The 23,463-nt window shown below is 49.1% G+C and overlaps 1 protein-coding gene across 1 annotated transcript; it reads right to left on the reverse strand.

Moving 5' to 3' along the window:
* Window positions 1–21,698: 21,698 nt before the first annotated feature.
* LOC542195 (uncharacterized) lies at window positions 21,699–22,577 on the reverse strand. Its single transcript, NM_001111809.3, has 2 exons — window positions 22,347–22,577; window positions 21,699–22,245 (listed from the first exon to the last, which is right to left on the reverse strand). Exons 1-2 carry the CDS (start codon window positions 22,525–22,527, stop codon window positions 21,962–21,964), a joined length of 465 nt encoding a protein of 154 aa, NP_001105279.2. The 5' UTR covers window positions 22,528–22,577; the 3' UTR covers window positions 21,699–21,961.
* Between the last annotated feature and the right edge of the window lie 886 nt (window positions 22,578–23,463).

Genomic DNA, 23,463 nt, shown 5'->3' on the forward strand with positions numbered 1-23,463 from the left:
TGTTGCCTGACTGTTCTGCTGAGCGGCTGGGGCAGGAAGACAAGGTGTCTGTTGATTCTGCCTCTGAAACTGACCTCCTGACTGATTGCTCTGATGGTTCTGATACTGGTGCTGAGGATACTGCCTTTGGAACTGCTGATGCTGCTGAGGTGGACGCTGGTTCTGCCTGAACTGCTGAGGTTGATTACCTGAGAAACGAGGATGATTGCTGCATCCAGGCTGGGGTCCACTAATCTTGCGCTTACGATCCTCCATTTCCTTACGCTTCCTCTCTGTCATGATTGCTGTCAATCAGGTGCTGGAATGTCGGAAAGGTGTGATTCATCAGCTGATACTGAAGAGGGTCAACCAAGCCTCTCAGGAAACGGTACTGTCGCTTGGTGTCGGTGTCGACATCTTCAGGAGCATAGCGAGATAGCTGCAGAAACCTATCTCGGTACTCACTGACAGACGATGACCCTTGCTTGAGAGCCAGGAACTCCTCCTTCTTCACTGTCATCATACCTGCAGGCACATGGTACTGACGAAAGCTACCTCTGAACTCTTCCCAGGTGATGGTGTTGGGGTTGGCATGGGTGACGAGATAAGACTCCCACCATGACTGAGCTGCTCCTCTCAACAGACGGGGACCATACAGGACTTTCTCCCTGTCATCGCACTGAGCGGTATGCAACTCCCGCTCCACAGTGCGCAGCCAGTCTTCAGCATCCATGGGGTCAGAGGAGTGAGCAAACGTTGGTGGATGACCTCTCATGAATTCAGCACGCTTGTCCCTGGGCATCTGAGGCTGGGGTGGTGCTTGCTGCTGCTGCTGAATGGCGGCCAGAGTCTGACCATGGCTTGGACTGCCTGAGTCTGCATCAGAAACATCTGCTCGATGGACATCGGGGGCGGGGGCGGCAGCTGCTGTTGCTGGGGTACCTCTTCCTGCTGAGCACGCCTTCCTCCTCTGCGCTTGTTTTCTGACATCTGCAGAATGCAATCACACATCAGAACTGATCTTGCAAATCTTGCAGCATAAGAAGAGAGTATAGAATTCTCCACAACACTGAACAGATGAGCATCTTCACTGATCTCCAACACAGACCATACAACTTCTCAGATAAAGAGGAAAGTGGAATAAAAGGTTTCCCAACTAGATAACTAACTCCATTAACATAACAGGTAAACCAAAATGCAGGGCATACCCACACTCTGGTGACAGTCATTACAAAGATCTAAACCAAACATAGTTCATCATGACAAACATAAATGCACAGGATATAGCAAACTACCCTGTCTAACTAAGACTAACTAAGAGCGAGACTAACGCTAAGACTGTAGCTTCTATGTATATATTTTGTATTAATTACAAGATCCAACTCTAACGATCTATGGTTCTAGATTTATCTTGGTCTTGCAGTCGGGATTGCCATAAGACTGGCGTCCACGCCGAGGTGAGCGGTACGGGTGCTGAGTCCCAAAGGGAGCGGGGGAACCATCGTCCAGGTGACGACGCTCCGCGCGCTCAGCCCGCAGCAGGGCGATCTCAGCACGAGCCCTGCTAAGCTCGTCTAGCGCATGGTCCAGCTCCGTGTTTAGCACGGCGGCTAGGTTGACTGTGCTGCTCAACCTAGGATTGTCCTCACCAACAGGTGAGACAATCATGCCTCATGTGCCGCCAGATGGACGGCGGGGGTAATACTTCAGGTTGAGATCGTCAGCTACCCCACCGAGAACCGAGCAGTAGTGCGAAAGCGCACGCCGTGCGGCATCTTGCATGGCCGCCTCAGCTGAGTCCCGCTCAGAGATAGAATAGTGCTCTGAGCAGGCCTCCGCACCCTAGAGACTGTTCTCCGGACGACGCACCAAGCAGGTCGCCTCCCAGCGGTCCGGGTAGACCCCGCGACTGTGCTGGTAGACCAGACAGCGATACTCGATGGACCAAGTACGCCGGTTAAGTGCCCGACGTAGCAGGGTGTCGAGCGCATCGTGTAAGTGACACCCGCGAGCAGCGTTGCGAGTGATGGGTCGAGCGACCCATCCTTCCGGCTCCTGGTCAGCAGAAAAGTCGGTGTCGTGGCTCGAGCTATCGTCGCCACCTCCGTCGTCTGGGTCTCCTCCAGCAGCTACTCCAGAGGCTGGGGCACCCAGTGGTGGCACAGGGGGCGCCTCCAGAGGAAGCACAGGGGAGCAGCTCTTCACGGACCCTATCTCCTGCTGGAGCGAGAAGGAAGAGCCCTGCTGCTCGTGTCGTCGACGCTCCTGCTCCTCATGCAGGCGGTGGTGCAGCCTCTCCAAGTGGCTGGACTGTCCGGCCACGGGACGGCGAAGCGGATGCTCAGCAAGGCGGGAGGGTAAGAAGGGGATGACAGACTTTCGTGCAGTGTGTCTAAGACGAGCCATCTACAAAAGACACCGCAAGCAAAAGAGTGAGAACAGAATTAATATGACCAGCAAGTAATAAACCATGAATAAATGAAGGATTAGAATGAAACATAATTTTCAGCAAGGTATAATATATAGTAGAACATAGGTTTGGTCGATATGACCAACTTTTGAAAGGATATCAAAGTCAAGGCAGGGACAGAAGTCTATAATCCTTAGAACGACCATTCTACTCTAGGTTAGCGATCCTACAGTCAGCATGGCTTTGATACCACCTATGTCACACCCGGTTTTAGAAGGCAAACCGAATGCGAACCATGTACGTGCCAGGATCAGCAATTCACGTACACAACAGTTACATAACATGGACATCATCACACAGTGCTCAAATAGTATTAAAAGGGAAATAGTAGTCGATTACATCATACGTCTGAGACGTCCACATAGTCTTTACAAATAATCAAAGTGCGGAAAAGAAACGTAGATAAACGCGGCCTTCACAGGCAGCCGAATGGGGGTTGCCGCTAACCCACGCCTAGAACTCGTCGTAGTCTTGAAACTCCTGGAAGTCTCCTTCCACGGCTTCATCTTCTCCTGAGCAGTGGTTGCAATGCTGACAACCTGGGATGGGGGGGTTTGGTGTGTAGAGCAAGGGTGAGTAGACATCAACGTACTCAGCAAGTATCCTGTTTGGCTGTAGTGGACTAGCTTTATGTGGGGTAAGTCAAGCAGTTGCTTTTAGTTGGTCAGATTATTATTTACTAGTAGAAAGCCAGGTTTTAGTATTAACCCAAGTTATTAGCCTGATGTACCCTTTCCAAACGGAAAGAATACCACTTACCAGCACCATAGTCATAACCAGAACCATCAATCTCATTGCCACCTGTAAACCAAAATGTCTCTGATCAAGTACCACTAATCACTGGAGCTCCCTTGGCCGCTCATAACCACGAGCACGCCTGATATATCAGTTTTCAAACACTCTGCAGAGGTTGTGCACTTTACCCACAAGTCGTGATTCCCTTTCTGCCCGGAGAGAGCTACTCCCCATTGACCACTACCTAGGTGGTCCAACAGGGCATCACTACGTAGCCTTTACAAAGATTCCCCGGGGCTGTAGCCGCCCGTTAGGTTTCCTAAATGCACCGCACTCCTCCCCAAGGGGCGAACCCAAACTTGGCAGAGCGAGCCGCATAAACCGAGCCCCATTGACGACACAACGGCTAAGCGAACTACACCCCGGATCCTCTAATTATTTAGCTAAGGGCACCCCATTCCACCCTCATGGTTGCACTGTTTTCCCGGGCGGTCATCCAAAGAACAGGTCCTTACAGAGAGGCACTCGAGAAACCGCTCGAGCCCCCTTAAAGGCCACAAGTAGAACATCATAATAAGAAGAGGGAAAACAGCGTATCATAGATAATCTCATCATGTTCATTGATTATAGTTGAGCAATAGCATAAAGCTAAACAATAATAATCCAACCCAAATAGGTAAGCAAGGTAATGGATAACAAAAGCTAGTCAATCCTTAAGTATAAATGTGTAATGCGGGAGGTGAATTAAAGAATGAATAGGACAGAGATAGGTCAAGGGACACTTGCCTCCACCAACCGACTGCTGCTCAGGGGCTTCTCCTGCGAGTTCTTCGGGCTCCTCGACCGAATCGTTCTCTATGCGAGCGCAAACATACACACATCCACATATTTAATACAAAAGAACAGTACACCATACAATAGAATGTAGTAAGTAAACAGACGTTCCACGCGGGTTCGCACTTAAGGCTAGGAGAGAAAGAGAAAAAGACAGTCGAGAAACGATCACGTTACAAGGTTGTGAATCAAACTACTCGCTTAATGGAAAGGAATTAATTTGGATGTTACGTTTGGCATAAAGTAAAGTCAAGTTCCACATTTAATCATTATAAACAATTGAAGATGAATGAAAGGGAGTGGCCGCACGTCGAGACGTACGACACGACATTTAGATTGCATTAACAAGTAAACGACTCGCTGCGCGACAAAGCGCCCAACGAGACGCTTGCACTAATTATAAATAGACGGTAAGCATCGTGCGACGAAGCGCACGACGACATACTCCAACAGAGCTGGGTTTAAAGTGGAACATCGCGCGTCTGGTCGCGCGACATCGCACCTTAAACAACCTGAAATTAAAATAGATCGTCGCGCGACGAAGCGCGCGACACAACACTTTAAGAAATATAAACTAAAGGAATCGTCGCGCGACGAAGCGCGCGATGCAGCACGCTAACTAACGGAGTTTGAAACTAACAAAAAAACAAGAATAATCACCACGCGCGTGGGGTTGCGCACGCGGGAACGCGCTAGGGGTAAACGGGGAAGCGCGAGGCCACGCCAAGGCCACGCGAGCTACGCCGAGGGCCGGGACGCCGCGCGCAGGGGGCCGAGGCCGCGCGCTGGGAGCTGCGCACCGGGGGCAGGGGGCGCGCCAGGGGCCGAGCCGCGCCGGGGGCAGGGGCGGGTGGGCCATGCCGGGGGGCCGGGGTGGGGGCGGGCGCCGCCGCCGCGAGGGGCCGGGGTGAGGGGCGGGCGCCGCCGCCGCGAGGGCCAGGGCGGGGGCGGGCGCCGCCGCGCACAGGGTTGGGGCGGGGCAGGCGAGCGCCGTGCGCAGGGGAGAGAGAGGGTGGTGCGCAGGGAAGGGAAGGGGAGGGAGAGAGAGGAGGAGGGAAGGGGAGCTCACCTCGGGGTCCAAATTCCGGTGATCGCCGTCTCCAATCCCTAGGGCACCACGGGGAGAGAGAGGGAGGTTGTTGCGCGGGAGATCCAAATGAGAGAGAGAGAGGAGGGGGCGCGTGGGAGGGTGGGGGCGCCAGGGGCCGGGGCGGGCTGGGTTGGGCCGGGCCGCTTCGCAAATCGAAACCCACAACACGCACGACACGGGCTCCAATCGCGAACCGAAAACTGAGACAGAACGAGACGAACACGCAATATCAGACAAAGAAATGTGTGTCGGCATGATGCAACACCCATGGCACTTAGGTTTTGGTTCATACATGACACAGACACTTGTCGCTATACTGGTTTGAAATTGGGAAGAAAGAGCGAATCAGGAAGAGAAAAGAGAGTAACGCCCGAATTTGGTGAGAGAAAAGAAGAAAAAAAATCTACCCCCAAATTCAGGGCGTTACAACCCGACTTTATGGAAGTAGCGCCGAAGCATGACGCATTCCTCAAGGGTGTGCTTGACAGGACCCTGGTGATTGGGGCACGACTCCTTGAGCATCTTGTCGAACAGGTTGGCCCCTCCGGGAGGCTTCCAAGGGTTCCTGTGCTCGGCAGCAGCGACAAGATCTGCGTCGGCGGCGTTGCGCTTCGCTTGCGACTTCTTCTTGGCCTTCTTCTTCGTGCCATGCTGGGCGGACGCCTCGGGGATGTCTTCCGGCTGCCGTCCCTGAGGCTGCTTATCCTTCCGAAAGATGGCTTCGACCGCCTCCTGACCAGAGGCGAACTTGGTGGCGATGTCCATCAACTCGCTCGCCTTGGTGGGAGTCTTGCGCCCCAGTTTGCTTACCAGGTCTCGGCAGGTGGTGCCGGCGAGGAATGCCCCGATGACATCCGAGTCAGTGATGTTGGGCAGCTCGGTGCGCTGCTTTGAAAACTGTTGGATGTACTCTCGTAGGGATTCCCCTGGCTGCTGGTGGCAGCTTCGGAGATCCCATGAGTTCCTAGGGCGCACTTATGTGCCCTGGAAATTTCCAGTGAAGGCCTTAACCAGGTCGTCCCAGTTGGAGATCTACGCAGGAGGCAGATGCTCCAGCCAGGCTTGGGCGGCGTCGGAGAGGAACAGGGGGAGGTTGCGAATGATGAGGTTGTCGTCGTCCGTTCCTCCCAGCTAGCAGGCTAGCCGGTAGTCTGCAAGCCACAACTCCGGCCTTGTTTCCCTCGAATACTTGGTGATGGTAGTCGGGGCCCGGAACCGAGCCGGGAACGGCGCCCGTCTTATGGCCCGGCTGAAGGCTTGCGGACCTGGTGGTTCGGGCGAGGGACTCCGATCCTCCTCACTGTCGTAGCGTCCCCCACGCCTGGGGTGGTAGCCTCGGCGCACCTTCTCGTCGAGGCAGGCTCGACGGTCGTGGCGGTGGTGCTCGTTGCCGAGGCGATCCAGGGCTGCAGGCGTCGCGTCCCGCGTGCGCCCGGTGTGGACCGAGGCCTCCCGCATGAGCCGGGAAGTCGTTGTGCGATGCTCCGGGGGGACACCCTTGCCTTCGAGAGGTAGAGCTTTCGGCCCGTCGGACCGCGGCATCCTCCAGGAGATTCTTGAGTTCTCCCTGGATACGCCGCCCCTCGGTGGTGGATGGCTCCGGCATTGCTCGGAGTAGTATTGCCGCTGCAGCCAGATTTTGGCCGACCCCGCTGGAGGCCGGAGGCAGCCTTGCCCTGGCATCGTCAACGATACGGCGTTGGACGTCCCGAGCCCGATGACGCGCTTCTCCGGCGAGTGCTCGGCCTGCCCACTCCTGCTCGATGTTTTGCCGGAGCTGCACAATTTGCCCTGCTTCCTCGTCAAGCTTGGCCTGCATCTCGCGGATTTGCTCGAGCTGTGTGTCCTAACCCCCCGCAGGGACTGGGACCACAGCTAGCTCCCGCGGGATGTCAACGCGAGAAGCAGGCCCAGGGGGATCGTTATATTCTGGCATACCAAGGTGGTTGCCTTTGTCGCGACCCCCCAGATCGACGTGGAAACATTCGCGACTTGGGCCACGACCTTCGTCGTCAAGGCTGTGGACATCATAAGAGCAACCGGAGAGGCAGTAGTACATGCGGTCATGAAGTCTCGCATGGCACTGGGATCACGGAGCCCGGAGAAATCCCAACCGGAGTCGGGGTCGTCTTCTTCCTCGGAACCCGGGGGCCCGTAGGTTGAGACAGCCGTCAGTCGGTCCCAAGATGACCACATATGGTACCCCGGAAGGTTAGGATATGCCTTTACGAAAGCGCTCACCGAAGCGGGGTCGCTTGGTGGATCGAAGCTGAATCTAAAAGGCACAGGGTGGAAAACGGACGGTACCTCTTGATCGATGGACGGTGGTGAAGTCGCGTCGGGGGCGGATTGCACCGTCATCTCAGGTACGAGGCAAACGCCCAGCAAGCCCTTCGCGAGAGTGCTAGCGTCATCAGTCCGCTTGGGGTTGGCACATCGCGGGGAAACAACATCTGTCGTTGTCTCAGGTGCGAGGACAACGCCCGACATGTCCCCTGCTGGGGTGCCGGCGTCGTCGACTCGCTCGACAGCCGACGAAGTGACGCCTCCTGCCTGGCCACGGTTGCCCCGTCTCCTCCTCCTGCGGCGAGGAGGGTAGCGGGACAAACCCGGATGCTGCTCTTCCGCCACGAGGGGAAGACGTCGTCGAATTCGCCGCCGCCGGGCGAGCTGACGATCGTCGTAGTTGCTGTCGTGCTGCGGGGGGAGGAGTACCATGTCATAGCTACCGTCGAGGGACATGAACTCGAGACTCCCGAAGCGGAGCACCGTCCCGGGCTGAAGAGGTTGCTGGAGACTACCCATCTAGAACTCAACGGGAAGGTGTTCGTTAACACGCAGCAGGCCCCTACCTGGCGTGCCAACTGTCGGCGTTTCGGACCCGGGGGGTCCCTGAACCGACGAGTAAATTTGTCGCTGCGTGCCCCTGCCCAGATGGGTTGGCGCAAGATGGAACACAAGGGGAAATCGCGGCTCGTATTATCTCGCACCAGGGGGTGTGCTCGTAGTAGGGGTTACAAGCGTTCGCGAGAGAGAGAGTGAGCCTGTTCGTTTTGCTCGTCCCTCCGCGCGACCCTCCCGCATGAAGGCCCTGGACCTCCCTTTTATAGATGCAAGGAGAGGGTCCAGGTGTACAATGGGGGTGTAGCTATGCGCTAACGTGTCTGGCAGAGAGGTGCCTGAGCCCTGTGTACATGCCAACGTGGCTGTCGGAGAGGTGCTAGAGCCCTATGTACGCGATAACGTGGTCGTCGGAGAAGTGCCTGAGCCCTGTAGAAGCACAGCTGGCGGTGCTGCTGGGATCCTGCTGACGTCTCCTTTCTTCCGTAGGGGGCTGAGAACCACCGTCGTCACGGACGCACGCGGGGAGCCATCATTACCTGTTACCGGGACGAGCTAGATGGGGCGCTGGTCTTGTTCCCTTGTAGCCTGAGCTAGCTAGGGGTAGGGTAATGATGTATCCCCGTGGCGCAATCGGTCCGAGCCCGAGGTCAGGCGAGGCGGAGACTTCTCCTGAGGCCGAGGCCAAGGTCGGGCGAGGACGCGATTCCTCCCGAGGCCGAGGCTGAGGCCGAGTCTTGGGGTCGGGCAAGGCGGAGACCTCCTCCCGAGGCCGAGGCCTAAGGTCGGGCGAGGCGGAGCTTCCTGTTGCGCCCAAGGCTGAACTTGCTGTTGTCAGCCTTGCCCGGGTGGCTGGCACAGCAGTCAGAGCGGGGTGAGCGGCGCTGTTTTCCTGTCAGATCGGTCAATGAAAGGGCGAAGTGACTGCGGTCACTTCGACCTTGACGACTGAGGCACGCGTGTCAGGATAAGGTGTCAGGCGATCTTCACATTGAATGCGCCTGCGATACGGTCGGTTGGCGAGGCAATTTGGCCAAGGTTGCTTCACAACGAAGCCTGTCCGAGCTGGGCTTCGGGCGAGTCGAGGGTGCACCCATCGCCTGAGGAGGCCCTTGGGCGAGGCGTGAATTTGTCCGAGACTACTGTTCCCGCCCGAGGCCGGGCTCGGGCGAGGCGAGATTGCGTCCCTTGGTAGACGAGGCCTTGACCTGAACCGCGCCCATCAGTCTTTGCGGTTTGTGCTGATGGTGGTTACCAGCCATGTTTAGGAGTGTTGGGGGTACCCCTAATTACGGTACCCAACACCTGGTGTCTTGGGCTTCAAAGAAACAAAATTATGTAGCTCTTTCTACTGCCGAAGCCGAATATATTGCCGCAGGCCACTGTTGCGCGCAATTACTTTGGATGAGGCAAACCCTTAGGGACTATGGTTACAAATTAACCAAAGTTCCTCTCCTATGTGATAATGAGAGTGCAATCCGCATGGCGGATAATCCCGTTGAGCACAGTCGCTCTAAACACATCGCCATTCGGTATCACTTTTTGAGGGATCACCAATAAAGGGGGGATATCGAGATTGCATATGTTAGCACCAAAGAACAATTGCCCGATACCTTTACCAAGCCATTAGATGAGAAAGCTTTTACCAAACTTAGGCATGAGCTAAATATTCTTGATTCTAGGAACTTTGATTGATTCCTTGCACACATACCTCATTTCTATACCTTTGATCATATCTCTTTCATTTGCTATGACTAATGTGGTTTTCAAGTGTATTTCATGCTAAGTCATAGATTGAAAGGGAAATGGAGTCATCGGCGAAGACAAGGCTTCCACTCCACTCCATTAAATTATTCATCCTTCGCCGTCACTCCGCCTCGCTCTCCAATTTGATATAATCTTCACTCCTACATTATTTACCAAAGGGGGAGAAAGTTTGAAAAAGGGCTTATATTTCACTCACAAGTACCCATTTTTGGCGATTCATGCCAAAGGGGAGAAAGTATTAGCCGAAAGCAAAAGGACCGCACCACCACCAATTTCAAAAATGTAGTCTTTCAAATTTGTATTAAAAGAAAGTTTTTCAATTGGTATCTTATTTTTGATAGAATTTTCAAATTGGTATAACCCCTTTCAAAATTATTATCTAAAACCCTCTTGAACACTAAGAGGAGAATTTGACTGAGGGGGAGTTTTGTTTAGTCAAAGGAAAAGCATTTGAAACAGGGGGAGAAATTTTCAAATCTTGAAAATGCTTCTCAAAATCTTATTCATTTACCTTTGACTATTTGCAAAAAGACTTTTTGCAAAAACAAAACAAGTGGTGCAAGCGTGGTCCAAAATGTTAAATATGAAGAAAGCATCCATGCATATCATATGAAATAAATGTTGGTTTAAATTTCAAGCAACCTTTGCACTTACATTATGCAAACTAGTTCAATTCTGCACTTATATATTTGCTTTGGTTTGTGTTGGCATCAATCACCAAAAAGGAGGAGATTCACTACACCAAAATCATACACTTCCTACGGTTTTTTAATTTCCTACAACTTTTATAACAAACCGTAGGAAATAAATAACTTCCGAGAGGCAACTGGTAGCTCTAGGAAATAAACATAACATGCTATGGTATTTTATAAATGCTGTAGAAAGTTAGCTTTCACATGCCGACCAACGCGTGTGGTCAAACAAGTCGCTAACTTCCTACGGCCTACTCTAGAAAGTTAGCTTCTCCTGCTAACTTCCTACGCCCTTCATTAGGAAGTTAGCCGCCCCTTCTAACTTCCTACGACCTACTCTAGGAAGTTAGCTGCCCCAGGTAACTTTCTACGACCTACTCTAGGAAGTTAGCTTTTAGCTTTTGACCAGTCAGACGAGCCACTAACTTCCTAGAGTACATGTATAGCCTCTAGGAAGTTAAGTAACTTCCTACGACTTTACTCTAGAAAGTAATATTTTTATCTTAATCTATGAATCTAACCTTATCTTTCCATCATTCATCCTTTCTTCTCCAACACCCGTCACTCTCTTCTCCAACTCTAAGAAGTCGGCCGCCACTGCCCTGCTTCATCGAGGCCCAAGACCCAATGTCTGTTTTTGATAAAGAAACCAAACAACAACCTAGCAGTCTTCCTTCACTTCTCTGCTTCTGACCTCGTAGCGAATCAGATCGGGGGGCTAGGGTTCCGGTGCGCCTCTACAACCAGACGCGAGGCTAGGCTGGGCATGGAGGGAATCGTCACGGCCCGAAAGAGGTCCCGGCTGGAGACAGCGAACGGGGCTGCCGCCGCCGGGAAGCGCTCCAAAGGTGAGGCATCGCTATCCCACTAGTCCTGTCCGCTATCCGTCTCGATTGTTTTGGTTCTACTTGATGTCGGTTGCCCTCGCTCCTTGCGAGAAGTGTTTCATCGACTGGATTTGCGTGTGTGCCATGGGAGCAGAGCAAGGGTGTTCTGGTTGGTCGTTTGATTATGCATATGCGCGCAATGAGATGCACATCCGAGGTGTTTGTGGCAGGGGACTGGTAGTGGGGCCTGGAGGGTTAGATATTTTCTTGCTTGCTTCAAGTGATGCGTGGATTGGTGGAATGATAGCTTACTGCCACCAAAATTGAACCCCCTCTATACTTAGGCTGTTAGTCTGTTACTCTCTTAACTTCGACTACTCACTTGGACATCTCGAATTTTTGAACCATAATCCTACTAAACTCTTCACAAGTAGATTTGTTAGTAGATCCAAATATGATATCATCAACATAAATTTGGCATACAAACAAATCATTTGCAATTGTTTTAGTAAAGAGAGTAGGATCGGCTTTTCCGACTTTGAAGCCATTAGCGATAAGGAAATCTCTTAGGCATTCATACCATGGTCTTGGGGCTTGCTTGAGCCCATAAAGCGCCTTAGAGAGTTTATAGACGTGGTTAGGGTACTCACTATCTTCAAAGCCGGGAGGTTGCTCAACATAGACCTCTTCCTTGATTGGTCCATTGAGGAAGGCACTTTTCACGTCCATTTGGTAAAGCTTAAAGCCATGGTAAGTAGCATAGGCAAGTAATATACGAATTGACTCAAGCCTAGCTACGGGTGCATAGGTTTCACCGAAATCCAAACCTTCAACTTGTGAATAACCCTTGGCCACAAGTCGGGCTTTGTTCCTTGTCACCACACCATGCTCATCTTGTTTGTTGCGAAAGACCCACTTGGTTCCTACAACATTTTGGTTAGGACGTGGAACTAAATGCCATACCTCATTCCTTGTGAAGTTGTTGAGCTCCTCTTGCATTGCCAACACCCAATCCGAATCCCTTAATGCATCTTCTACCCTGTATGGCTCAATAGAAGACATAAAGGAGTAATGTTCACAAAAATGAGCAACACGAGATCGAGTGCTTACCCCCTTTTGAATATTGTCGAGGATGGTGTTCATGGGGTGATCTCTTTGTATTGCTTGGTGGACTCTTGGGTGTGGTGGCCTTGGATCGTCATCATCTTCCTTGTCTTGATCATGGGCATCTCCCCCTTGATCATTGTCTCCTTCTTAAGGTGGCTCATCTTCTTGATCTTCATTTTCATCCTCTTGAGCCTGATCCTCATCTTGAGTTGGTGGAGATGCTTGCATGGAAGAAGATGGTTGATCTTGTGCTTATGGAGGCTCTTCGGATTCCTTAGGACACACATCCCCAATGGACATGTTCCTTAGCGCGACGCACGGAGCCTCTTCATCATCTAGCTCATCAAGATCAACTTGCTCTACTTGAGAGCCGTTAGTCTCATCAAACACAATGTCACAAGAAACTTCAACTAGTCCAGTGGACTTGTTAAAGACTCTATATGACCTTGTGTTTGAATCATAACCAAGTAAAAAGCCTTCTACAGCCTTATGAGCAAATTTTAATTTTCTACCTCTTTTAACAAGAATAAAACATTTGCTACCAAAGACTCTAAAATATGAAACATTGGGCTTTTTACTAGTTAGGAGTTCATATGATGTCTTCTTGAGGATTCGGTGAAGGTAGAGACGGTTGATGACGTAGCAAGCGGTGTTGATTGCTTCCGCCCAAAACCGGTCCGAAGTCTTGTACTCATCAAGCATGGTCCTCGCCATGTCAAGTAGAGTTCTATTCTTCCTCTCCACTACACCATTTTGTTGTGGCATGTAGGGAGAAGAGAACTCATGCTTGATGCCCTCATCTTCAAGGAAGCCTTCTATTTGTGAGTTCTTGAACTCCATCCCGTTGTCGCTTCTAATCTTTTTGATCCTTAAGCCGAACTCATTTTGAGCTCGTCTCAAGAATCCCTTTAAGGTCTCTTGGTTTTGGGAGTTTTCCTGCAAAAAGAACACCCAAGTGAAGCGAGAATAATCATCCACAATAACTAGACAGTACTTACTCCCGCCGATGCTTATGTAAGCGATCGGGCCGAATATATCCATGTGGAGTAACTCGAGTGGTCTATCAGTCATCATGATGTTCTTGTGTGGATGATGAACACCAACTTGCTTCCCTGCTTGACATGCGCTACAAATCCTGTCTTTCTCAAAATGAACATTTGTTAGTCCCAACATGTGCTCTCCCTTTAGAAGCTTATGAAGATTCTTCGTCCCAACATGAGCTAGTCAGCGGTGCCAGAGCCAACCCATGTTAGTCTTAGCAATTAAGCAAGTGTCGAGTTCAGCTCTATTAAAATCAACTAAGTATAGCTGACCCTCTAACACTCCCTTAAATGCTACTGAATCATCACTTCTTCTAAAGACAGTAACACCTAAATCTGTAAAAAGACAGTTGTAGACCATTTTACATAATTGAGAAACGGAAAGCAAATTGTAATCTAAAGAATTTACAAGAAAAACATTGAAAATAAAATGGTCAGGAGATATAGCAATTTTACCAAGTCCTTTGACCAAACCTTGATTTCCATCCCCGAATGTGATAGCTCTTTAGGGATCATGGTTTTTCTTGTAGGAGGAGAACATCCTTTTCTCCCCAGTCATGTGGTTTGTGCACCCGCTGTCGATTATCCAACTTGAGCCCCCGGATGTATAAACCTACAAAACAAATTTAAGCCTTGTTCTTAGGTATCCAAACGGTCTTGGGTCCTTTGACATTAGAAACAAGCACCTTGGGTACCCAAACACAAGTCTTTGAGCCCTTGTGTTTGGCCCCAACATATTTGGCAACTACTTTGCCTGATTTGTTAGTTAAAACATATGATGCATCAAAAGTATTAAATGAAATGTTAGGTTTATTTGATGCAATAGGATTTTTCTTCTTAGGCAATTTGACATGAGTGGATTGCCTAGAACTAGATGCCTCACTCTTATACATAAAAGCATGATGAGAGCCAGAGTGAGACTTCCTAGAGTGAATTCTCCTAATTTTGTGTTCGGGATAACCGGCAGGGTATAAAATGTAACCCTCGTTATCCTGAACCATGGGAGCCTTACCCTTGATAAAATTAGACAATTTCTTAGGGGCATTAAGCTTGACATTGTCTCCCTTTTGAAAGCCAATGCCATCCTTAATGCCAGGGCGTCTCCCACTATAGAGCATGCTTATAGCAAATTTAAATTTTTTATTTTCTAAGTCATGCTCATTGATTTTAGCACTAAGTTGAGCTATGTGATCATTTTGTTGTTTAATTAAAGCTAGGTGATCATGAATAGCATCAACATTAATGTCTCTACATCTAGTGCAAATAGTAACATGCTCAACGGTAGATGTAGAGGGTTTGCAAACATTTAATTCATCAATCTTAGCATGTAGCATAGCATTTTCATTTCTAAGATTGGAAATAGAAACATTGCAAACATTTAAATCTTTAGCCTTAGCAATTAATTTTTCATTCTCAATTTTAAGGCTAGAGAGTGATGCATTCAATTTGTCAATCTTAGCAATCAAAATAGTATTATCATTTCTAAGGTTGACAAGAGAATCATCACTTACATTTAATTTCTCAACCTTATCAATCAATTTATCATTCTCAAATCTAAGGTTGGAAATAGTGTCATGGCAAGTGCTTAGCTCACTAGTTAGTTTTTCACATTTTTCTATCTCCTGAGCATAAGCATTTTTAACTTTAACATGCTTCTTATTTTCTTTAATAAGGAAGTCCTCTTGGTTATCCAAGAGTTCATCCTTCTCATGAATAGCACTAATCAATTCATGCAATTTTTCCTTTTGTTGCATGTTTAAGTTGGCAAAAAGGGTGAGCAAGTTATCCTCATCATCACTAGAGTTCTCCTCATCACTAGATGTTGCATATTTAGTGGAGGCTTTAGATTTTACCTTCTTTTTGCCATCCTTTGCCATGAGGCACTTGTGGCCGATGTTGGGGAAGAGAAGACCCTTGTTGACGGCGATGTTTGCGGCGTCCTCGTCGGAGGAGGAGTCGGTGGAGCTCTCGTCGGAGTCCCACTCCCGGCAAACATGGGCATCGCCGCCCTTCTTCTTGTAATACTTCTTATTCTCCTTCCTTCTCCCCTTCTTGTCGTCGCCCCTGTCACTATCACTTGATAATGGACATTTAGCAATGAAATGACCGGGCTTACCACATTTGTAGCAAACTTTCTTAGAGCGGGGCTTGTAGTCCTTCCCCCTCCTTTGCTTGAGAATTTGGCGAAAGCTTTTGATGATTAAAGCCATCTCCTCATTGTCGAGCTTGGAGGCGTTGATGGGAAGCCTACTTGACGTAGACTCTTCCTTCTTCTCCTTTGTTGCCTTGAAGGCGACGGGTTGCACCTTGGATGTAGAGGTGGCGCCTTGCTCGATGATTTTCTTGGAGCCTTTGATCATTAATTCAAAGCTCACAAATTTTCCTATCACTTCCTCAGGAGACATTAGTTTATATCTTGGATCACCACGAATTAATTGAACTTGAGTAGGGTTAAGAAAAACGAGTGATCTAAGAATAACCTTGACCATTTCATGGTCATCCCACTTTGTGCTCCCGAGGTTGTGCACTTGGTTCACCAAGATCTTGAGCCGGTTGTATATTGCTTGTGGCTCTTCCCTTGATGAAGCATGAAGCGACCGAGCTCCCCCTCGATCGTTTTCCTCTTGGTGATCTTGGCCACCTCGTCTCCTTCGTGCACGGTCTTGAGCACGTCCCAAATCTCTTTGGCACTCTTCAACCCTTGCACCTTATTATACTCCTCTCGACTTAGAAAGGCGAGGAGTATAGTAGTGGCTTGGGAGTTGAAGTGCCGGATTTGGGCTACCTCGTCCGAGTCATAGCCTTCATCCCCCACGGATGGTTCCTGCGCACCAAACTCAACAATGTCCCAAATACTAGCGTGGAGTGAGGTTAGATGGTGCCTCATTTTATCACTCCACATACAATAATCTTCACCATCAAAAACCGGTGGTTTGCCTAGTGGGACAGAAAGTAAAGGAGTGTGTTTAGAAATGCGAGGATAGCGTAAGGGGATCTTACTAAACTTCTTGCGCTCATGGCGCTTAGAAGTGACGGAAGGCGTGTCGGAGCCGGAGGTGGAGGGCGACGAAGAATCAGTCTCGTAGTAGACCACTTTCTTCATTTTCTTCTTCTTGTCGCCACTCCGGTGCGACTTGATGCGGGGAGGTGATTCCTCCCTCTTCTTGTTGCCGGACTCTCCCGATGGAGCTTTCCCATGGCTTGTGGCGGGCTTCTCGCCGGTCACCATCTCCTTCTTGGCGTGAGCTCCCGACATCACTCTGAGCGGTTAGGCTCTTAATGAAGTACCGGGCTCCGATACCAATTGAAAGTCGCCTAGAGGGGGGTGAATAGGCAAATCTGAAATTTATAAACTTTAAGCACAACTACAAGCCGGGGTTAGCGTTAGAAATAAAGTCGAGTCCAGAAGAGAGGGCGAAAACAAATCACAAGCGAATAAAGCGAATGACACGGTGATTTGTTTTACCGAGGTTCAGTTCTTGCAAACCTACTCCCCGTTGAGGTGGTCACAAAGACCGGGTCTCCTTCAACCCTTTCCCTCTCTCAAACGGTCACCTAGACCGAGTGAGCTTTCTTCCTTGATTTCCCGGGTCACTTAGACCCCGCAAGGACCACCATACAATTGGTGTCTCTTGCTTCGCTTACAAGGCTTTGAGAGTAAGAATGAGAGAAAGAAGAAAGCCAACCAAACAACAAGAACAACAAAAGAACACAAGCCGATCTTCTCACAAGTCCTAAAAACTAGAGTTGAATTGTGGACTTTGATTTGATCGGAGGCTTTGATTTGTGTCTTGGAGTGTTGTGTATTGCTCTTGTATTGAATGAGGAGTAGTGAATGCTTGGATGCCTTGAAGAGTGGTGGTTGGGGGGTATTTATAGCCCCAACCACCAAAATGGTCGTTGGGGAACTCTGCTGTCGAAGGGTGCACCGGACAGTCCGGTGCGCCAGCCACGTCACCCAACCGTTAGGGTTCGACCGTTGGAGCTTCTGACAAGTGGGCCACCAGATAGTCCGGTGGTGCACCGGACAGGCACTGTTCACTGTCCGGTGTGCCATCTGACGCCTGCTCTGACTCTGCGCGCGTAGTCGGCACTGTTCACTGTTCACTGTAGTCGTTGCAGACGACCGTTGGCGCGGGTAGCCGTTGCTCCGCTTGGCACACCGGACAGTCCGGTGCTACACCGGACAGTCCGGCAAGTTTGGAGTTGATCTCCCTGGTGCACCGGACAGTTCGGTGCACCAGACCAGGGTAGCCTTCGGTTGTCTTTTGCTTTTTTTATTTGAACTCTTTCTTGGACTTTTTATTGGTTTGTGTTGAACCTTTGGCACCTGTAGAACTTATAATCTAGAGCAAACTAGTTAGTCCAATTATTTGTGTTGGGCAATTCAACCACAAAAATCATTTAGGAAAAGGTGTAAGCCTATTTCCCTTTCACTATCGCAGGTCGAGATGGCAACTGGAAATTCTCGGTCGGGGAACGGCTCCCCATCCCCATCCCCGCGACGAGAAAATTTTCTCGTTCCTATGAACGTTCACGGGGTGCTTTTTCTCCCATCCGTGTCCCAAATTGGAGAATTTACTCCCACGAGTAAACCCCGCAGAGAACCTGTCCTCGTTAGTAAATACAGTATTTAGAGGCAAATTTCAACTGATTATATTAAATCAATATAAATTTAACAAACAAGATTTTAAAATACAAGAAACGTCTTCTTTAGAGTATAGTTTGATATTTTATAATAGGCTATGTACTGAATTTTTAGTATTACTTTAACATTCAAATGGACTAGTTTAGATGAAGAAAACTTTGTGGGGTGGGTATGTGGGGAACAGGAATGTGGAATTGTTTCCCATCCAGCCCCGCAAACCCGACAAGGACAAAGTTTTTCCTCGTTTTGATCCCAGTGGGGATTAACCTGTCCCCTAAGGGTTAGTTTGGAAACTCAAATCCCCTTCGGGAATGAATGAGAATGAAGAGAAAATTAGTTCATTTCCACCTCAATCTCCTCCAATCCCGAAGGGGATTTGAGGTTCCCAAAGTAGCCCTAATAGAGAAATTCCCCACGAGGAATTGAAGATCGGTCCCATTGCCATCTTTAACCGTAAGCTTTGAGCTCTTTTCTATTAGTGTCTATTTAGGTTTTTTGCAAACTAATTAATTCATGTCTCTTATCAGATCTACAACAACATCGACTCCGTCATATGTTTTGTTGTTGTCTCGTTCTATAGGAGCGTTTGTTTTTAGGGACTAATTAGTCACAGTATTTTTAATCAATTTAGTCTTTAAATTACTAAATACGAAAACTAAAACTCTATTTTAGTTTCTATATTTAATAATTTAAAGATTAAAATAAAAAAATGGAGACTAAAAAATAGTTACTAGAAAATAAATACCACGTAAGAGCATGCCGTCGGCGTCTCGCGACACGACGGCGTGACTCTCTTTTCCCACTAATTACGACACATAGATTTTTTGTTTGATAATATATGATGTGGCAAATTTTAGACAATAAAGTAAATATCGTTGTACGTGCCCTAAGTGCTAAGATAAGACGCAAAGGAACATCTTATGCACATACCACGCGTCCATGTCCATGTCTCAGGAAGTTCACGAGCGAACTTATCCAGTATCACCTGCTGTTGGATCTTTTATGGGCTTGGCCCATTTATTGAATAAACTCTATGGTGTGTAATGGTGGAGAATACCAATAGTACCACATTGGAAGTCCAAAGGTCTTTTGCCTTGACTTATATGGTGGGATTTATTCCACTTATCTTGAGAAGTCAAGAATAGGACAAGGGCGTGCCACACGCGCGCGCGCCGCCGCCGCCGCCGGTCGGGCGAGGCGAGGCAGGCAGGCGAGCGAGCGAGCGAGCGAGCGGGCGGGCGTGGGGTGGTTGTGTTAATTTTTAGCACTCACTAACCGCGTACGTCAGCCGAGTGACTCTGTCTCTTCGTATGCCGAGTGACCCTGTCTCTTCGTCAGCCAGCCGAGTGACCCTTCTCCTTCAGCTGCCGACTCATGGCGTGACTCGGCGGGAGCTGGCCGACTCATGGCATAACTCGGCTAGAGCTGGCCGACTCTTGGCGTGACTCGGCGACCTTTCTCCTTCAGCTTCCCTCTGCGAGAGGTTAAATAGAGGAGCACCCGTGTCACTCGGTACACGCGAGAAAAACTTTCAGTCTCACAATCCAGCCGCCGAGTGAGGGTATTTCCATCTCGTGACTCTACGCGCACAGAGAAGCGAGAGGGCAGGTGCCTCCGAAGCCGGTGCCGTTTGAGACCTTGCACGGGGGATCGGCAATTAGGTTTTTGGGGAGCGTCTTCGCGACTGCCCAACATCTGTCTTCATCGCTGGTTCTTGGCGTCTTCAACTCGATCGGATGACAAGAGAAGTTGGACAAGGATCAGGATCCTCGGAGCGCATGGGAGGGTATGATCAATTCAGTTCATTACAGTTTTATATTCTGCATATTATATATGTCGTATGTAGCTTTGCTCTATCGTATTATAATATGTTATATCTGTTTGTCTTAATTTTACAGTCATCCTGTTTATATTGTTATATGTTTATTTCCAGTTGTTCCGCAATAAACCATGAACCATGCTTATATACTTATTTTATTTATATGATTTACATACTTCATATGCTTGGTGTTCTCATGATCCATATTGTTATGGATATTTTTGAGATCACGATTTCTATGGTTAATTATTTATTATATGTCATCATCATAATGTTAATTTATGGAATTAAAATAATACGGAAAATGCCTATAATTCTAACACCTGCAACACATGCGGCGTGAGATTCATGTAAAAAAACATGTACCAGCTCGGGACGGAATACTGAAAGTCGTGCATTTGGTGGCTCGGGTCTACCGTGGACCATCAGCGTGTCATACATTTACATTTCATGGCTGTTAATATTAAAATCAGATTTATTGTCGAGTGCTCGACGCTTTGCCGAATATATTTTATCGAACATTCGTTAAAGTCTCTTTTATCAAATACCACTCTCGGTAAAATAAGACTCTCGGTAACAACCACGTTTACTGAGAGTGAGATACTCTCGATATAGAAGGACACTCGGTAAAGCACTCTTTGCCGAATGTTAAACTCTCGGCATAACATGACGTTCGGCAAAGGACCGTCAGCAGCCGTTTATAGATGACAGTGGTTAATTTTGTCGAGCGTGCCATACATTACATTCCGGTAGTAGCTAAGGATGACGGAGATGTTTCAGTACATACAGAGTCTTGGCACCATACATGTTTTTGCTACACCACCTCCGTTGTTCCCTCCAACTGACCCTGTTCAGTTCCATATTTCTCTGAGTATCAAAATTTTAGTCCTACATGATATATATTTATCTGGTATAACACATGTAATCTCTTCTCTATGCAGGGACAATCTGTGGCATCCAACAAACCCTCATGGATTGTCTCGCCCATCGCCGAACCAGTCCAGCCGTCCATCTCGTTAATGTTCTTCTAAACTTAGTTGTGAGACATGTTTATGCCATATATTAGATTTTTGTGGACTTATTTATGTGAGTACTTCTTAGTGTTGTGAACTATTTTTTGGTACTTGTGAATTTGTGATCTTTGTGAAGAAACATGTGATTTTTGCTAGCTATGTCGTGTGTTTGATATATGTGATGATTCTGTGATATCTGTGATGTATATGTGATATATCTCTTATTTGTTTGGATGGAATAGCGAAATAAAAATGGGTATTCTTGTCATTTTGTCGAGTGTAACACTCGGCAAAGTGATACTTTGCCGAGTGTGAAGGTCATAGCACTCGGCAAAAAAGACATATCTGAAAACCTGTAAAGCTTCTTTATCGAGTGTTGTGACCTTGACACTCGGCAAAGAAGCAACCTTTTCCGAGTGCCTTCTAACACACTCGGTAAAGGAATTGGCAAAGGAGTCCGCCTGTGCTCGTTGCCGAGAGCTCTTTCATCTCGCACTCGGAGCCTTTGTCGAGTGCGTTCTAATATACTCGACAAAGGGGGTCACATGGAGCTTCTTTGTCGAGTGCTGGTACAGTAGCCACTCGCAAAGCCTCTGTCTCATCACCGGACGTCGTGACAGTGACTTTTCTTCGTCAAGAGTCAGGTGGCACTCGCCAAAGTCTTTATTGAGTGACCGATAAAAGTACTCAGCAAAAAAGTCGTTACCGATGTACAGTTCAACGAGAATTCTTTGTCGAGTGTCACACTCGATAAAGATTTTGCTGAGTATTTTACCGACTTTATCAAATGATTTAGACAATCGACAAAGCAACTGTGTACGATAGGTTCGAAGCGATGCGCAATGAACACGGAGAGCTTTATTGACTCGGAGGACCGGTGCGCAACGCAACGACACGTCGTCGGATGCACGACGGACGCAGGCAGCAAACATCAGCCAGAGACAAGGACACGGACCGCGGTACGTAGCTAGCTAGTAAGCAAATTAAGGAACCAGCACGGGCACCACACCACACCAGCGACGTGCACTAGTAAACTGTGACGCGTCGATGAATGGACTGGAACTGTACTGTACTGGACCATCTCCAGTTCTCGCTCCATCTAGTTCTTGAGGAGGTAGTCGTCGAGGTCGTGGAACGTCTTGGTGGCGGTCTCCTTGATGACGTCCGGGTCAGGCACCTGGTCGTTGGCCTTGTCGAACTCCATGGCCCAGCTGACGACGGCGCCGCCCTCGCCCTCCGCCTTGGCCGGAGTCACCTTCAGCGTGATCTTGAAGTTCTTGTAGAAGTCCGCCAGCTCGCCGTCCACCACGCTGTACGACACCACCTTGTTCTCGTCGTCCGCCGTCTCAAGCTTCTCCTTGGCGAACGTCAGCATCGGCACCGCTACAGCAAACATCCGATGTATATGCAAGAGATACTCAGGTCCCAGTCCAAGAGAGGCGCTAGGCGCTAGCCAAGCCAAGAATGGTTACGTAGTACCGTACCCTCGGTGTACTTGAGGAGGCGGACGGTGCCGGCCGACTTGCCGTCGCCCTCGACGGTCTCGATGCTCTTGTACTGCTCGGGGAAGATCTTGGGGAACAGCTCCGTCGAGTCACGCAGCGCCGCCCACAGCTTGTCAGCCGGGGACTTGACCTCCACCACCAGCTCAACCTTGGACGCCATTGCCTCTGCACAGATAGCTAGTGATGTGGCTGACTGGCTGTGGTCTATAGTGTGTCTGGCGATGGTGAGACCTCGCCCCAGACCTTGTATATATACAGAGCCAGCGACATCTCAGACCGCGACAGCTCTTCTTCAGAGGTGACGAGCCGGTGCTACTGATGCCGGCCATTCAAGGTTTCCCTGCGCGATCCAACCACCTCGATCAGGCTCGAATTCAATTGCGCCCGTCGGTGCAGATCCGTGCCGCAAAGAGGCCGTATTTTGATGGCGGTGGTGTGCCTGCACCGTGTGCCCGTGGAATTCGAGGGCACGAGGTCGCCGCACAGGGCGGAGTAATGGGAGGTGATTCTTTGATAGGAGAAATTAGATGACGCCACCAGGCCATGCCAGGTCTGGTTGGCAGTTGGCAGCAGCAGGAGGGAGGTCCGGTTCCGGCCGGAACAGTAACGAGTCTCTCGTGCAGGCGACAATGGCAAAATGCAGTACTGCTCTGAACCGAAAATGCAGAGTTGGAGACAAGTTCGGATGGGACATCCATCGGGTGCCACCCAACCCCAACTGCAATAGCGAGCGGTTCAGGGCCTACCCAAACATTACTTGTGCGCGAAAAGGTTGTTGATGCCGATTTGTCTCGTCTGCAGCCCAGGTTGTCCTCTCTAAAAGATCTAAAATGCAACTCGTTAATTGGATGTTTATGGTTTAACTTCTGTTGCTGCTTTATGTGTGAATTGGATGAATTCTTCTGCGGATTCTGTTGCATGTGGATTGAAACTGACATCGTTCAAATCTGAACCAAAATGAAGTAGACAATTACATCGAATTTGAATGCGTTGGGGGCCTGCTTACTAATGCCGGTTGGGGAGATAAAAATGACTATACAAAGCTGCGTTTAGACTGTCGCTCAGATAGAACTGTTGTAATCCACATTCTTGGCAG

This window comes from Zea mays, chromosome 2 (assembly GCF_902167145.1).
Source record: "Zea mays cultivar B73 chromosome 2, Zm-B73-REFERENCE-NAM-5.0, whole genome shotgun sequence".
NCBI classification, from domain to species: domain Eukaryota; kingdom Viridiplantae; phylum Streptophyta; class Magnoliopsida; order Poales; family Poaceae; genus Zea; species Zea mays.